Source organism: Ambystoma mexicanum, chromosome 13 (assembly GCF_040938575.1).
Source record: "Ambystoma mexicanum isolate Mex_15411 chromosome 13, UKY_AmexF1_1, whole genome shotgun sequence".
Classification (NCBI taxonomy): Eukaryota; Metazoa; Chordata; class Amphibia; order Caudata; family Ambystomatidae; genus Ambystoma; species Ambystoma mexicanum.
The window spans coordinates 642,336,157-642,354,514 of NC_090938.1; the positions used below are offsets into that span (position 1 = coordinate 642,336,157).

The following is an 18,358-nucleotide window of genomic DNA, read 5'->3' on the forward strand; positions in this document are numbered from 1 at the left end:
GTGGATTGCCACTTACATCTGGGAGGAAGGTTGATTTTCAAGGATGAAGAAGGGTTCCCATCACCAGTTTGTTCTCCTACAGAGATGCCAGTGATGTCTGGTACTTGCTTATTCTGGAAATGGAACTCTACATTCTCAGAATGTTGATCTATTAAGTGACGGGTACCATTCAGGCTTACATAATTGCTACTCATTTTTTATTTTATAGGGTGGTTAGTCTGTGTCCAGAGGACCTTGTTTATACAGTTGGTCAGAGGTGATAACCTCCTCAGGAGATCGTTGCCCAGTAAACAAAGTGTGCCCTCTGGAGTCACAAATATCCCTGATGTTTCAGCTGATGCTGTCACATTTATATTTCTAGATCTGCGGTCACTTCGATGGAAATATCATTCCCCTTAAAATTATGGAGTTGTCTGGGAAGTGGTCTGAGAGGAATTTGGTGGCCCTCCCCCCGTGCTGAGTTTAGTTGGTCAAAGGCCTTTTTCGACAGGGGGGTGGCTTGGAATCCAGTATCCACCAGAGCTGGTAATTTGCACTGACCCTGCCCCTTGACCAGTGCATAAAATCGGCCTTCTTTCTCCTCCAAGGTGCAAAGAAAGTGTGAGTTATTTGACAGCCCAGTGGTCATTTTCTTAATATTTGTGATCTTGGGCAATTTTATGTGTCGCAATTCGGGAATCTGTAAAGAAAACTTTGCAACTCCCAATTGGATTGGTTGTTGAATCCTCCTTTCCCCCTGCTCCTTGGCTGTCCACCTTTACCTCGCGACAGTTCTCAGAACCTGTCGGGAGAAATGACGCCCCCTCTGTTTCAATCCTGTCTGGCTCGCCCTTTCGGGGTTGAAGTGTTTCTTGTTCTGGGTAGGTCTCCATACTTACCCGGTGCCACTTAGGGTCTTTTGGGACCCATACTTCTTCGGGAAGGATCCCCCCATTTTTTAAAGAGAAGGTCTGCTTACCAGAATCTTCCAGGGATTCTTCTCTTTCAAGGGGGATGATCCCGAGTTCCTCCACAAAGTGGGTTGTTCTTTGACCTCTCCTCCTTACTGTTTGCTCTTTGGGTTCTAACATTTTGGGGATAGAAGAGACACTTTCAGGCTGAGAGGTTTTTAGGGATTATTTTGTCTAGGTGAGAAAGGAAGCTTCATCTGGGGGTTGGCATCTCCCCTCCACCAGGGCCCCCTCCTCAGAAACATGTGGTTTGTCGGAGGTTTCCTCCTGTCATTTCACCCTGGGGCATCAGACCTGGGTCTTGGGGAATTCTGAGAAGCACGGTTAGGTTGAGAGTTGGACTGAGCCCTCAGCATGCCCCTTGGTCATCGGTCAGTTGCTGGACCTGTCGTTCCAGTTGCAAGAAATTTTCTTGGTGGTAGGGAGGTCTCAAGTCATACATCGGCTGCTCCCGTAAGGGGTACTGTCCTTTCTTCCACAGTAGCTCGGGGCCTGAAATTTCCCCCATAATTTTCCATCCTGAATCTCCCTTTTCCCGTATTCAGGAATCTGTTGTCCTGGAACTGGGGAGAGAGAAGAGGATTGTTTTAGAAGTTCTGGTTCCTGGGAAATCTGGGGAAAAAGTTCAGATTGGGAAGTGGAGTGATGCTTCTCTCCTGAGGGAAGTTTGGAGGGAGGTTTCCCGGGGCAGTAATTACCTAATTGGTTCCCCCCGGTGGAGTGTATACATACCCCAGGATTGGTTTGGTACCCTTGTACGTAGCATTTATATAGGTGGCAAGGTCAGAGGGATCAATGTTCTATGCCCCTGCCTGACTACCATTTGATTGGGCTGGGTTGGGAGGGGTCCCTTCTGCCTTCCATTTTGCTTGTTGGCAGAAGGGTTACTTTCAGGCCCCCCTGTCTCCAGATCAAATGGAGGGGTAGTTTTTACCTCCATCACCTTTGCAGCAGCAGGGTTGTTGGATGGTTTGGGAGTTTTGGCAGTATTTTTACTCTAAGCAGGCTTTTGGACCTCATAGATCCTGTTGGCCTGTTCAGTCATCCAGTCCAGGGTCCTGAGCTCATGAAATTCACGCACCAACTGAGTCATGATATATTTGGGGAGCGCATCGAAATATGTAGTTATGAACTCCATTCTATTTGTGTTCACCCGCCAGGAAGTCTGAGAAAATGCCCGCTTCAACTCCTGCACAAACTCCCTAGGCACTTGATCCTCCCCCCATTGTAAATTATAGGCAGACTTACAGGCCTCCTGTGGGTTTCTGTTTGAGGAGAAATGTTTTAAAATGGCTGCCTTATAGGTGAACCATTTATGATTATCCTGGTCCTCCAGTCCTGCAAATAAACTGGGGTACTCAGGTGAAGTCCATTTCGCAAATGCTATACAGTTCACATCATTCCTGATCTGGAATGATGCCATCATCTCCTCATAAAGTTCCAGTTGCTCCCATACATTATTACGGTATGGAGCCAGGAAGCTCTTTATGGCATTGATTTGACTTTTTGGGTCTTTCACAAAACCCTTGCTCTGTTCCTCTGTCTTTTTCTTCTTGTGCACTGCAGTACATTCACCTTCTGACTCAGAACTGCTACTTGTACTCCCTTCCCTGTCTTCTAGGCGCTCCCTATCTATATGAAACTGGGCATATCTCCCAGAACCACAGGGTTGGACTCCTCTCACCTGGGCAAAAGTGAACTCCCAGGGGCATTCTCCCTGTAGTTACCTTTAGACCCAGGATAGAAACCAGTTTCCTTATCCCTCCTTCCAGAGAGTCTGGTGAATTCCCCTCTACCCCCCAATGTACAGAGGTTTTTAGAATGCCCCTCTTGGGCTGAAGCTTTAAAGGTGGTTCTCCAGCGAAGCGAAGCGAAGCGAAGCGAGCAAGGGGGTCTCTCTGTAGTCTCATATTCAGCCAATCTAACTCCCTGACTTTCTCATCATAAGAGTTTTCATGGTCAGTATTAGTCCTTACTTCCCAGGACACACTTGTCCGGCCACTTTCCCTTCTGTCTGGTAGAGATGAATACTCATCAATAACAGACAGGGACTGGCCTTCTGGGTCGGTTGTGCTAGGCCTGGATAAGCCTAACTGCCTGATGTCACCCAGTTCTGGATAGGTGGCATACATGAGGTTGGTTCCCATTTGTACATGAGAGGTTGTAAATGACGGGCAGGAGGCCCCTGCTTGGAGGTGAACCTCACCTTGATCAGTGGGCCTTGTCCTATGTCCTGATTGGTCAGGGTGCCTCAGGGCCTGTTTATAATTTTCAATTTTCTTGGTGAGACTCTCACCCTTGTGTCTCTCTTTTCCTATTTCCTGTTTGTAGAGAGCTGGCTTTTTAATTCTGACATTAAGGCCTGATTAGCGTCAAGCACACTGCTCTGAGCTACCAACCGATCTTTTGTTTGCTGCACCTAATGCTGAAGTGGTTCATTTTCCCTCTGTGAGCCTTATATGCTGCATGCAGCTTCAAGGCGCTTTTCCTTCAGGAGAGTAATCTCTTTCTCCTTCTCCTCCCTACAATTAGCTGCCTCTAATAGTTCAACTTCTATTTGTCTCACTTGCCCTATTAGCCCATTCCTTTTTTCTCTATTTCTGGTCAGTTCCTGAGAACCTAACTGTCTCTTTTCTACATTCATTTTCAACAGATGCACCTCCTGTGCAAGGACACTATTATCCTGGTTCAAGAGTTAGTTTTCCTTCACCAGTTGAATTTTCTGTTGTTTTAAAGTATGCACCTGCTGGTACATCTGATCAAAGTCATTTTGGAAATCAACCCCTTTTATAATTAACTGACAGTTTTAATTTTTCACCTACTTTATTTGTAATTGAAAGGCCATAAGGTCATCTAACAGCCCTGTACTATAAATAGTCTGATCATTAACATTCTGTTACAGTGTGCTCGCATATTCCAAACACTCTTTATGTGTATTTTGCAGTGCAGAAAACTGTTTTTCAAGCTCTGCACTCTTTTGCTGCTGGGTTTATAACTCAGTTTTTCCATGAGGCTTTCTTGTTTTAGCTCGAGAATATGGTTCTGCTTTACTTGATCTTCTAACTGTTTATGTTCTTTCTGCTCCTTATTTAGATTCTCAGTCTGACTCTGCACACAGGTCTCACTCTTCTGCACTCGCTCTTCCACTAACTGCAAGTGGAAGTATAGATAAGCTGTGGGCTGAGCCATTTGACTCAATTCTTCATGAGCATTTTAGATCACATACAATGCTGCTAATACTTTGTGCCAAATCCCACCTTCACACCAAATATCAATTCCTTCTGATGTGACATTTTGCTTTATTTTAGCTTGCCAGCTCCCTTCATCCGCCTCTGTCCACTCACAACGAATGAACAGCTTTGTAAGAAATGTCTCCTGGCATCATCTAATTCAATTGTATTCATTTTTTTATTGATTTTTTCAAATTTGTATAGAACTTTCTCTGCGCAGGGTCAAACATCACCCTGTTCCGGAGTGCTTTCCTCTCACTATGCCAAATCCAAATATCTTTTTTTTTTTTACTCAATCTACATTTTTCACCTATACAAGTCTTCACAGCACTTTAACAAAACAAATATGACTTTACCTCCACCTTAATGCAAATGCATCAAAATGAATAGTCTGTCACAATGCACTTGTCATGAGTCAGAAATAGCCAGCTACATCCTGGCCATGACCCCCCAATTTATAACGGTTTATTGAGAGGTCACCCTCAACAAAGGGAGTTTCTTCCCTCCCCAGGCTAAGTGTCACACAATAAACGGTTTAATGTTAGTTCTTTTATTCAGCCCTATCGCCAATTCATCTAATACGCCTACGATCCCTCCCCCTGAGCTACCAATGAGTCAAGAACCAGGCCGCTGTACAGGAAATATATTTATGTTTATTTGAATTAGATGTTTAGAAAATATCGCACAAACTACACCTGCCTCCTTCTTTGTGGCTTCTTTGTCTCTCACAATCAACTTCTTGTTACACAAATAAATCACACAAATTAATTGGGTAAACACACAAATCACAGTACTTTATCTAAATTTCAATTTCAATTCAAGAAATAATTAGCGCTGGTCAGTGAACACAAACAATTACAAATGTAGTGCAGTGCAATTTTGATTTTCCTGAACGCTTAAAAGGTTTCGTTTTACAAATTTGGGCAAATGCAAATGGCAATTATTATTTCACCCACACTTTCGCTTTAAAATAAAGACAGGGTGATTTAGCGGTTTGTTTTTCAGACTTACCCCTACTTTGACCTCTGTTGCGGAAGTCTGGCTAAAAATTAGGATTGAAGAATTTGGGATTTCAGACCCCCCTCCACTGAAAGGCCTGTGTTGGGGAAAGTTGGACAAAAATATTGGACTGATTTAAGAACAAAAATACCCCTCTTCCTTAAAGAAGTCAGGGTCAACAAAACAAAAAGGATTACACAATTAAATTATTGCCAAAGGGAATTAAATTAATATTTTTAGTTAAATAGGCTAAGGATCTACACGGTTTTGTCCCCCCCACCCAACACCCATAAAGAGTAAGGATTTAAGGTCTGCAGATTCCCCCACCTTTTGGTTGCAAAGGGTTCACTTCTACTTACATAGAAACCTCTGTTTAAAATTCAGGAAGGCTAGCTGCATTTCAGGACCCTCTGTAAAGATAGGGAAGGGGTCTGGTCACTCCACTCTCAAGGATGGCCCCCAGCACTCTACCATAAGACCCAGTCAGCTTTTATGCCTTCCCAGAAATAGACAGCTCCACCTAGATGCGCTCTCAGAAATCTCCTCTGGCGTTTCCTTGCAGCTGTCAGATGGTAAGTTTCAGCAGCTCTCCCCGATGGTAAATTTCAGCAGCTCTTTGTCTTCCTCATAGTGCATCCCCTTAATATAACAGCAATGACACCACCAAGTTTACAATCCTGGGAAGTACCTTGTAAAAGTTCTCGCAAATAGGATTGGACAGTCACCCTTCTTTCTCTTTCCAACTCCTGCCTCTATAGATTGGTTTAAGAGTCCGGAACAGATATATGGCAACTTCCATTTGCAATCCCCTTTGTTTTCATGTCAAATTTTGGCAGAAATCTAGTTATGTGTCTAAACTTTGTGATTTGCTACTAACTGCCATAATATATATATATTTTCCGATTCAGCTAATCACAGGGACTTAAATAAAACAGCCAGGTCTGTACCACTTTACACTGCTGTTTGGCAATTTTCTGCCATTTTCAAAGAAAGCATAACAGTTATTTATTTATTTATTTGACATTCGTTGAGCGCGCCAAACCCTTAGGTATCTGAACATGCAATTTATTATCCATATTCCTAATTTCACCCTCCACCAGTTCATCAACTCTATTAATTAAGGGACATTTTCAGATCAGCCAGGAACCTAGTTTAACTGGCCATTGCAATTCCCTAAATCACAGGTGGATGTATTTTATATCACCAAAATCAACTGGAAGTTATGTTAAAAATGACACCTAAATAAAGAAAATCTGACTAATGGATGCTGGAAAAATGCCTAAATGATAATAGCCCTTTTAAACAAAGGGAATCTTCACATGTGCAAATATGAGCTTCCCTTCCTCCACGCCATGTGTCTCTCTGGGCCAGTGTTTTGATTAGTCTCTTTGAAGTTGGTTGCCTGTTTGCAGTTGGAGTTTCAGCCTCCCTTAATTTTAGCCCCTGTTTCCACACCTCCTTCTTACGTTCTGGTCATGCATCCACCAAAACAGTTGGCCTGCATATAGCTGCCTTTAGACAGCAAGTCTAAAGGACACATGGTTTCCACACCTTACAGGCATGTCACATTTTGTTGCCGTAAACCACTGGGATGCAAGCCAGGCTTTCCGTGAGGGGAGTCCTTTGTCCCACAGCAATCAAAGGGTTTGCCTTGGGCCTACAGAAACCTTTTTCCTGGAAACAAAGTGGGCTTTTCTTTTCAAATGTTTGCTGGTATTTTGCGTGCAAAACATAATATACATTACTTTTTGTCAGCACGCACCCTGTATTTTCCCTGACATTTCTATGTTAGCCGGGGTACAGTTTGGGGGCCTTTGATTACACTCCACAACTGGGTTGGCTTCGCCCATCTGTTACAGATGTAGGACTTTCAAGACCTATCCACAAGAACAAGCACTCACCAGATGGGACAATAAAACTGGAACACTTCTGAGCTACCACCAACGCTCAGCAAGCATAGCACAAATACAAAGGCCATCAATGACACGCACACACACTCTTGCAGACAGGCTGCCCTCCAGGTATAGAAGCACTGGTGTCCAACCGATCTTGAGTTCTCCCCTCTGAATAGACAAATACCTTAGTGCCACCATCTAGACACCTACAGGCACACAGGAATCAGTTCTTCCTGCTTCACCCATCAACACCTCATGGTTTGCATATGCCTCTCCCCCTCCCACTAACCCTTCCTACCCACCCCATTCTCTACAAGAACTATGTGCCAAGAGCCCAACAAAAAGGCAGAGATATACTATGTAATACCAATTGTTCAGCAATTGCCTTTTCCATCCATTAACACCAGGGGGCAGCTGTGTTCCATAAATCATAATAAACGGGTCACCAAGACCGGTGCAGAAAACCTAATTTGACTCGTCAGGAATGTGGTATTTTTAGCATCTGTCTCATTCGCCCAGTTCTCTCTCAGGCTCATCAGGCCTTCTTCTGCACAGACTGCCGCATGTACCTAGAATCAACATATTCAGGTTAGCTGCACCAAAGAAGGCAGGGAGGGATAGGCAAGTAGCGATGGCCGCTAAAAAGGGCACCGGCTGCCTTCTTGTTACCATGCACGCAAGCCTTCTTCGGAATAACACATGCAACGTTTAGCTTATATCTCAAAATGCTCCACTTAATGTCTCAGGTATAAACGTTACTTCCTTTGAGGTCATCCATGCACCATTCAGGATCCCAAAGCCTCTTTTCGGGTGCTTTCACCCCCACATCGGTCTTCTTGGCACTGTACCTGATGCAGCAATGGGTTAGAACTAATTTCCATAAGCGCGCCAGGTCCATGCTCAGAGTTCTTTCAGATAATTCATGCTTGTGAACTCACACTTGCACAATCACCATCGATCACTCTCCCTCACAGTCTCTCTCGTGCTCTCTCATACACTCTGGGTGTTGGCTGCAAGCATTTGCCCCTCGCTTTCATACATTATTCATTTAGCAGTTCCTGCACCTTTATGCTTACCTTGAAGATTTTTTTCAAGTTTGCGATAGATACCCCTATGTAACACCTCCTTCCATTACTCCAGCCCCCATTCTCCTGATGCTTAGAAGCCGCTCTAAAGTCGCATCAAGAAATAAATAAATGGCGGAATGGCACCCGCTCGCAGACCTCGACTGATGCACCGGCACCATTCATGTATGGTGCCGGTGCATCCGTCCTCCCCATTCCCATTGAGTTCAATGGTACTCAAATGGGAATGGGGAGAAATATTTTCCGGCACCCGGAAATGGGGAATTACCGGGACCGCCAGTGCTGTAATGCCCCGGTAAGTCCCCATTGCTGGGTGCCGGAAAAAAATGACTCTGACGGCAGCCGTGACGGTAATACCGGCACAGCTACCGCCAGAGTCATAATGAGGCCCAATGTATTCTACAGTGGTTCCTGCTTTTATAATGTATCCTACAGTACAGAAATACTGGTTGTATGTTTTAATGGGTTGATGGTAGCGTAGACTGAATGAATTACATAAAAGAAAGTAAGTATCACGGCATTGCCTGTTATTTCACATTTATTTCACTAACTAGGGAATCCAATTTAAACAAAGCATTAAAGTCAATTGTTTGCTGCTTTAAGAAATCCTGTGCTTTTGAAGTGAGCGTGAATGTATGCACTTGTACTCCTACACTAGCCATGACAATGCTTACAGCAGGACCTTGATGAATAGAAAGGCCTAGCTGCTATTCATACACGTTCACACCTCTTGACCTCCTGGTGAATCTCACTAAAATGAATACAATAAGTGCAGAGGGAAAGGGGTTCAATGCTAGCAATTCACCCATGTTTGTCAGCTTCTTCTATTGTTTCTGATGTCAGAGTAAAGTACACTTGCAAAGGCATTAGTTTGACATTGATCATCATCATTGTTTGCATTTTCAAACCTAAAAAAACCCTTAGTATGATGTAGCATTTCCTGTTGAAAGGAGTTTGATTTGCTGATCTCCAAACTTGAACTAAGAGTATATTGAATCTGCTCTGCCCCTTGTGGTATGCCAGAAATAGGAGTCAGGCCACCGGACATGGTTTAACAGAGGTTTTCATTCACTTAAAAGAAAATTGCCTCACCGGGTCCTACTGCTGAGATGAGGTTCCATATATTCAACTGAAACTGAAGGTGCTGGTCAGGATGTTTAGTCAGTATAAAAGTCTGTCCTCGATCCAGAACGTGATCACTGTAACTGGCCCTACCAATAAACACACATTATAACACCTAAAGTAAATGCCTGTTAGGCTTGAGTTTTTGGGATCTCGTAGCTGACCCCCCTTCTCTGATAATAGATCTTGAAAATAAATGCTCCTCGCAGTTCTCTGTATTTGGCAGTTGCCAACAGTTCCTTGTACAAAAGTCACTCAAATTTGCTGTAATTCATGAAAACACAATCTGCTTCTCAAGGATTCTCATATCAACTAGGTTCACTTTCAGTCCTCCACAAACTTAGAAGTTTCGCTGAAGCAGAAAAAAAGTAATTTTTCTCATCTCCTTACAAATACTCTGGATATATCTCGACAGCCCCCTTTCCAGAGCAATTACTCCTCTTTTCAGAGCCGTAGTCACTGTTACCTTTACTGGGCCTTCTAGCCCCTTGATTTACACCCTGCTCAGATATTTCCTCATACTTAATATCTGTCTCATCTTTATGAGTGGTATCTTTATCCCCTTGGGTTGATATGTCTTCTTTAAGCTGGACTTGCGTCCTATTTTCTTGTGGGTTATTGATGTAGTTCGCCTCCCTTGGAAATCATCGGGTTTTGCACTTCCCCCATACATTTTTCAGCACTTGACCGCCTGCCCCCCTTCTCATGCCCAAACCTACGTACCTGATGCTCCATGGTACTCTCTTCTGCTTTTTGCTTGCCTAACACGTATACTATGTGGTCCCGCCTCCAGACAGCGCTGGTTCCGTGCGATGGTGACAGCATCCGTTCTGCATGTGTCTACCCCAGCTGATTGACTTTATGGCAACTGGCCTCGCTCTCCAGGTGAGGATTTGAAAGGTCTTTATATTTGGTCTCTGTACTAAGAGACAAAGTTCAGCTTACTGCAGAATTTCAGAGTTGAGTTGGGGGCCAGTATTGATTTTAGACGAAGAAAAAGGCTTTATCACTTGAACATCCTCTTTGGCGCCCATATAGGGAGAGAGCACAGGATTTGGGAGAGATCTTGATAAAGACTGGGAGTCCTAGTCCCCTAAGGGGATGTCACTCCCTTTGAGATCCTGCTTGCCCAAACCCCTAGGGATAGTCTTGCATAGCAGGCTCACCTCCCTAGTCTCAATGGGGCTGGCTCCCTCTTGGGGAGAAGGGACACATTATCTAGATTCATCACACCCTTGTCTGGAAAGACCCGTGACGGCCCATTTGTTTCAGTGCTGCAATGCCACCATACTAAAGTTGAGGCAATGCCATTCCTCTACACTTTATTTGAAGAGGCAATGCTGACTGAATATTTGCTGAGAATCCAGATCTAGTGCCCTTACTGACCGCAGCCATCTTGCCATTGAGACCCGCCCTAATCCAAGGAGATCAGACAGGCACTTTGGGAAAGAAGTATTGTCTCATGGCACTAGCCACCCTCCCTTGAAGTGCCCTCCCTTTAAAATGGGTGAGCTTGTAAAGTGTTCTTTGTGCAAAAGCCAACCCTGCAGACCACCCCTTTGCACATTGTTTGGGATCTTGGATGGGACAAAGACTGATATGCATATGGAAATGTCTCCTCTGTGAAAAGCACAGTGAGTTAAAGCGTGGCTGAGACCCTCCCTCAGGCCATCCACCCAAGAATAGGTGAATGGGCTGTGTTTGTGCCGGTAGAGGGACTCCCCGACCTTCTTTTGCATGCTTTTGAATTTAGCCACACTAGAATTGTACTGAGTTAGCAAACCCTGCTTTTGGATTTAGCCCCACTAGAATTGTACCGATTTAGTTGTTTAGATGTAGTTTAGACGTGCGCCTCTACAAACCATACATCTGGACAAAGCAAACACGGAACAATACAGAATGAAGAACTGACAGTAAAACTACTCAACACCCACAGATCACCCAAAACCAACTAACCACCCAGGCTTCTCTTTTCCACACCCTCACACCTCTCACATACAACATACGCCCAGTGGGCTAGTGAAACAACCCACGAAAAACACACAAACTGCAGACCCTTCTCTAATCATACTACAAACTCAATACCTGCAGACAACAAACAACTCTGACACTGGACTCCACCCCTACCGACAAAACACGCTGCAGTACACATAACAACTCACACCTAGAAAGCTCACAAGTACAGACAGCAGTTTCTCCTGGTTCTGCATGCTTCACCAGATGAGCACAAACCCTATCCTATCCCTCTCTCCCTCACTAACCAACCCTACTCACTTTTCTTATAGAGCCACGTGAGTGCCTGTAGACCGTGCAAATGACAGCAGTATGCGGTACAAATCACATAACATAACACTCACCATCTCTCAACCTGTGCTGTCATGCTGTACAGGTCTTCACCAGACCACCTGGCGTCTGCTTCTAGGAGTACGGACATATTTCCCAAGGGATTTTCTCACGGATTGTACGGCTTGTAATCAGCCCCCCTGCCACACCTCCAAGAACTGTCAAGAATCGGTCTGACATCAGATCTACTAGCTACTACTGGATAGCAAGTCACCTGAGGCTCCCAGAGCAGTGGCAGTACAGATAACTTCAAAGGACAGCATGCATTTTCCATGCATTCTGTAAACCATTGCATTGACGTGACTGTTTGCCAGATGGTCCCACCTATTTATGGGTATTGGTCTGTGCCCTGGCAGATTCCCTGTCTTTACACACTTTGCCCAGAAGACGGTGCACATGTGCTCACCAACCCTGTAGACCACCCCTTTGCACATTGTTTGGGATCTTGGATGGGACAAAGACTGATATGCATATGGAAATGTCTCCTCTGTGAAAAGCACAGTGAGTTAAAGCGTGGCTGAGACCCTCCCTCAGGCCATCCACCCAAGAATAGGTGAATGGGCTGTGTTTGTGCCGGTAGAGGGACTCCCCGACCTTCTTTTGCATGCTCTTGAATTTAGCCACACTAGAATTGTACCGATTTAGTTGTTTAGATGTAGTTTAGACGTGCGCCTCTACAAACCATACATCTGGACAAAGCAAACACGGGACAATACAGAATGGAGAACTGACAGTAAAACTACTCAACACCCACAGATCACCCAAAACCAACTAACCACCCAGGCTTCTCTTTTCCACACCCTCACACCTCTCACATACAACATACGCCCAGTGGGCTAGTGAAACAACCCACGAAAAACACACAAACTGCAGACCCTTCTCTAATCATACTACAAACTCAATACCTGCAGACAACAAACAACTCTGACACTGGACTCCACCCCTACTGACAAAACACGCTGCAGTACACATAACAACTCACACCTAGAAAGCTCACAAGTACAGACAGCAGTTTCTCCTGGTTCTGCATGCTTCACCAGATGAGCACAAACCCTATCCTATCCCTCTCTCCCTCACTAACCAACCCTACTCACTTTTCTTATAGAGCCACGTGAGTGCCTGGAGACCGTGCAAATGACAGCAGTATGCGGTACAAATCACATAACATAACACTCACCATCTCTCAACCTGTGCTGTCATGCTGTACAGGTCTTCACCAGACCACCTGGCGTCCGCTTCTAGGAGTACGGACATATTTCCCAAGGGATTTTCTCATGGATTGTACGGCTTGTAATCAGCCCCCCTGCCACACCTCCAAGAACTGTCAAGACTCGGTCTGACATCAGATCTACTAGCTACTACTGGATAGCAAGTCACCTGTGGCTCCCAGAGCAGTGGCAGTACAGATAACTTCAAAGGACAGCATGCATTTTCCATGCATTCTGTAAACCATTGCATTGACGTGACTGCTTGCCAGATGGTCCCACCTATTTATGGGTATTGGTCTGTGCCCTGGCAGATTTCCTGTCTTTACACACTTTGCCCAGAAGACGGTGCACATGTGCTCACCAACCCTGCAGACCACCCCTTTGAACATTGTTTGGGATCTTGGATGGGACAAAGACTGATATGCATATGGAAATGTCTCCTCTGTGAAAAGCACAGTGAGTTAAAGCGTGGCTGAGACCCTCCCTCAGGCCATCCACCCAAGAATAGGTGAATGGGCTGTGTTTGTGCCGGTAGAGGGACTCCCTGACCTTCTTTTGCATGCTTTTGAATTTAGCCACACTAGAATTGTACTGAGTTAGCAAACCCTGCTTTTGGATTTAGCCACACTAGAATTGTACCGATTTAGTTGTTTAGATGTAGTTTAGACGTGCGCCTCTACAAACCATACATCTGGACAAAGCAAACACGGGACAATACAGAATGAAGAACTGACAGTAAAACTACTCAACACCCACAGATCACCCAAAACCAACTAACCACCCAGGCTTCTCTTTTCCACACACTCACACCTCTCACATACAACATACGCCCAGTGGGCTAGTGAAACAACCCACGAAAAACACACAAACGGCAGACCCTTCTCTAATCATACTACAAACTCAATACCTGCAGACAACAAACAACTCTGACACTGGACTCCACCCCTACCGACAAAACACGCTGCAGTACACAAAACAACTCACACCTAGAAAGCTCACAAGTACAGACAGCAGTTTCTCCTGGTTCTGCATGCTTCACCAGATGAGCACAAACCCTACCCTATCCCTCTCTCCCTCACTAACCAACCCTACTCACTTTTCTTATAGAGCCACGTGAGTGCCTGGAGACCGTGCAAATGACAGCAGTATGCGGTACAAATCACATAACATAACACTCACCATCTCTCAACCTGTGCTGTCATGCTGTACAGGTCTTCACCAGACCACCTGGCGTCCGCTTCTAGGAGTACGGACATATTTCCCAAGGGATTTTCTCATGGATTGTACAGCTTGTAATCAGCCCCCCTGCCACACCTCCAAGAACTGTCAAGAATCGGTCTGACATCAGATCTACTAGCTACTACTGGATAGCAAGTCACCTGAGGCTCCCAGAGCAGTGGCAGTACAGATAACTTCAAAGGACAGCATGCATTTTCCATGCATTCTGTAAACCATTGCATTGACGTGAATGCTTGCCAGATGGTCCCACCTATTTATGGGTATTGGTCTGTGCCCTGGCAGATTTCCTGTCTTTACACACTTTGCCCAGAAGACGGTGCACATGTGCTCACCAAAAAGAACTGGGCAGACCAACCACAATCCCAAATTCTGTCCAACTTCATACCTACTTATTGTGAATAGCTGCACATGCTCACATAAGACCACAAACGTGGGGGCCCAACGCTAGATTCATTGATTCCAAGTAAAAACGTGGACACACTTTAAATGTAATTTCATCAACCAAATATGGGCCTCTCTCAAAGTTGGTCCACAACCAAAGGGACAACACTGTGATGTGCCTTGAATCAGGCGTGAAATCGCCTGAGGAACGGACGAGATTTGATATGTGGTGTGCAGTTGAACCAGCAACAAAAGTACCCTTTCTGGGGTGAAATGCCACAATAAAGTGCGAATGGTGGGTGGGTGGCACGTGCTGAGTGCTGCGTATCCAACCCTGATATGCTTCTTTTCTATTGTATTTGCACATCATAGATGATATGTTCTGTCATACTGTTACAATTGGTTGGTATTTCAGGTGAATCACTCGCCCAGCTTCTCGACTGACTCTCTGCTGGACAGGGAGGTGAAGGACAGTCTTCTGTATGACACGCTCGTCCTGATCAACCTGGGAGCCTGTAACAAGAGGAAAGTTCTAGAAGACAAGAGGCAAAGAGTGAGGGAGCGGCTAAACTCACAAGGACAGTCCCAAGATGCCAGGTACAGTCTCTGTCCAAGTGAACAAAGCCCATTGCTGGGCTTAGTTCACCTAATATTCCATTCACCACAGGGCTCCACATCATTCCAGGGCTTAGCCCACTGCAGAAATGAAATGACCCCATCCCATATAACCCGAGGGCTCCATTTCATAACAGGGCTCCATTTTATGAGAGGGCTCCACTTCATTCCAGGACTCCACATCATTGCAGCGCTCCACCTCAGGGCTCCACATCATTCCACAGCTCCACATCATTCCAGGGCTCCACTTCATCCTAGAATCCACTTCATTCCAGGGCTCCACATCATTCCAGGGCTCCACATCATTCCGGGGCTCCACTTCATCCTAGAATTCACTTCATTCCAGGACTCCACATCATTCCAGCGCTCCACCTCAGGGCTCCACATCATTCCACAGCTCCACATCATTCCAGGGCTCCACTTCATCCTAGAATCCACTTCATTCCAGGGCTCCACATCATTCCAGGGCTCCACATCATTCCAGGGCTCCACATCATTCCGGGGCTCTGCTTCATTCCAGGGTTCCACTTCATTCCGGGGCTCCACTTCATTCCAGGGCTCCACTTCAGGGCCCCACATCATTCCAGCGCTCCACATCATTCCGGGGCTCCACTTCATCCTAGAATCCACTTCATTCCAGGGCTCCACATCATTCCGGGGCTTCACATCATTCCGGGTCTCCACATCAGGGCTCCACATCATTCCAGGGCGTCACATCATTCCAAGGCCCAGTTTCATTCCAGGGCGCCATTCCATTACACGGCTCTATCTTACCTCAGGGCACCACCTCACCTGGGGCTTCAGCTCACCTGAGACTCCATCTCTACCCTGCGCTTCATCTCACCCAAGGGCTACAGCTCACCCGAGGGCTCCCACTAAGATATTGAGTTGAGTAATTTTTATACACAGTTAAACATTGTGAGTATACCTGACCTTTCAACACAGGGATCAGTTTACCCCAGTTTCTCTGGACTCCAGGCTAAAAAATGAGTGCCTCTTCCCCGCTGGCCGGCTCCCCTCAAAACCTCTGAGTCACAGGGACCCCTACTTTCCTGTAGAGACCCGTCCCGCTCGCTTACCAACTTCTCCTTTCAGAGCTGAAAAGCAGAGGATTCTCCAGGTTGCCTGGCAGGAGCAGGCGGGCGCTTATGAGGAGAGGAATCTGGGCGGCTTCCGTCGGATTTACCCCACTGCTGATGCAGCGAAGTACGAGAAGTTCTTCCAGCAAAGTAGTTCCATCTTCCAGGACACCGCGGCATCGAGGGCCAGGGGGCAGTGTGCCAGGTAAGCCAGGCAGGATGGCACCTCTTTCCTAAATGACGTGCATTGGACATGGTTTAAAGCATAGAATAAAAAAACCTGTTGAAAGCTTCCAGTTTGTCATGTTCTGCATATCTTAAATTAGCACAGATGACTGGCATAGGGCATGCATAAGTTCCACAGGTGGACGTGCCTATAAGGTGATTTAATTATACTACAAAGAGTCAAAAAGGTTAATAGATTTGGGGCCGGGACCTCTGAGATATAGTGACAGAATTCTACCCATTTTTCTTTAAGCCAGTTCACCACGTTGGCTTTTTGGAGTATTGGCAAACATTTTCCCTCCTCCCACCACCATTTCCTGAGTTTTCTGTAATTACCATATTCTGCATTCATCAATTAAAATGGGAAGCATAATTGCACTCAGTAAATCAATTCACATGTTTGGGGGAACGTGCACTGATGCTCACTGGGTCAAGATTTGAAATCGGCTACAATTGTGACATAGCCCTTAGCACTAGAAGGTTCACAGAAACATACCAGCTTAGACTTGATCCCGAAGCCTGGCAGAGTGTGTTCAGATTGTGATAACTAGAGACAGATTGCATACACAATGTAGATGTAAAACATATTTTCACAGGCTGGTTTTATATAAGGAGACAATAACATGTTCTAAAGTCAGGTTGTAGTATGAGGAAGTTGGTCTTAGTGGTTCTGTCCGACAGCATTGAGTAGGCTGCCGGTCACGTGACGAGGCCCACCACCAGCTTTTGTGCCCTTCCAGCCTCTACTTTAAGGGCTTCAGGCCAGCTCCAGGCAGACCGCATTTAGTAGGTTTCTAGTCACGTGACCAGGCCCTGCCACTCAGTTGCTCCGCCCACCACCAGTTTTCATGCCCTTCCAGCCTCTACTTATAAGGACTCCAGGCCAGCTCCAGGCAGATGGCATTGAGTAGGCTGCTGGTCACATGACCAGGCCCTGCCACTCAGTAGCTCCACTCACTACCTATTTAACCACACCCACTACCTATTTAACCAGTCCTGCTTGTGGGACCCCACCTGCTTGTGCCTGTTCGAGTCTGATAGGGCCAAGGGCCAGACCCGCTACTCTGCATTTCACCTATAAACTAATCACTGCTACTGCTTCTCACCCAAAGAAATCACCATGCGTCTCCTGCCTCTGTAGCTCATCCCCGCCCTGGGCAGCTCCGGCAAGCTACCCTAGCCAACCTCATCACTATTGCCCTGGCGGCATCCAACACCAGCGGACCACATACACATACACACACCCTCTCATGTTGATCAATGCACCATGCACTGACTTGTGCATGATCCTTAAGGCACCATCATGGCCATATGAATCCGCTACTCCTACACGCCTCCGATCAAGCTTCTGAAAAGGTGGGACCTGTGGTCTAAAATTCAAAGGAACACCGCTCCCTGCTAGCCTGTCCACTGGGTTCATGCTATTTTAACTGTAGTGTTTTACAAAGTGACAGACTGCAGAACAGGATCTTCAAATGGAAGACATTTTGTATATGGGGAATTCTAGACACACATTTTCCTTTGTCAGCTAGTAAGGTTAGTTTCTTGTCTAAAGGTTTGTGACCAGAACCAGCTGGCGCAAGTTGCACCAACCACCATTTACTGATGGGAAGGTGTTCCAAAGCACTGTCTTGGTTTCAGTCAAAGCACAGCCCATTCCCAGTTACTTCCCTTTGATCTAAGTGGCACCTTTACATTCTCAGTGCCTTCTAATGAGAAAAGTCATTACCTCAGGCTCTTTGGCTCCTCTGACCCCTTTATGAGCCATTAGAGTTTATTAATGTGATAAACATTACAAAATGGCAACACCTGTCTCCAAACTGCTTCATCTCTGTCCTTTCTCCCTTCTTTTGCCGCAAGTAATATCTGTGAATTAGACATTACTACCAATGACCTCTTATTATCCGTGTACTGGTTGTTTAAAGGTTTTCTAGAAGTTTCCCAAAGACCCTGGAAAAAGAACATCCAGTATTAATTTCCCACACCT

General features: G+C 45.7%; 1 protein-coding gene across 7 annotated transcripts in view; it reads left to right on the top strand.

Moving 5' to 3' along the window:
• Window positions 1–18,358, top strand: part of TTLL6 (tubulin tyrosine ligase like 6) — a 592,552-nt gene that overhangs the window by 303,112 nt on the left and 271,082 nt on the right. For all 7 annotated transcript variants that reach the window (XM_069634591.1, XM_069634596.1, XM_069634593.1 and 4 more), the window contains exons 10-11: window positions 14,868–15,049; window positions 16,163–16,351. In XM_069634591.1, the coding sequence (XP_069490692.1) occupies window positions 14,868–15,049; window positions 16,163–16,351 (371 nt within the window). The remainder of the gene's footprint in view (window positions 1–14,867; window positions 15,050–16,162; window positions 16,352–18,358) is intronic.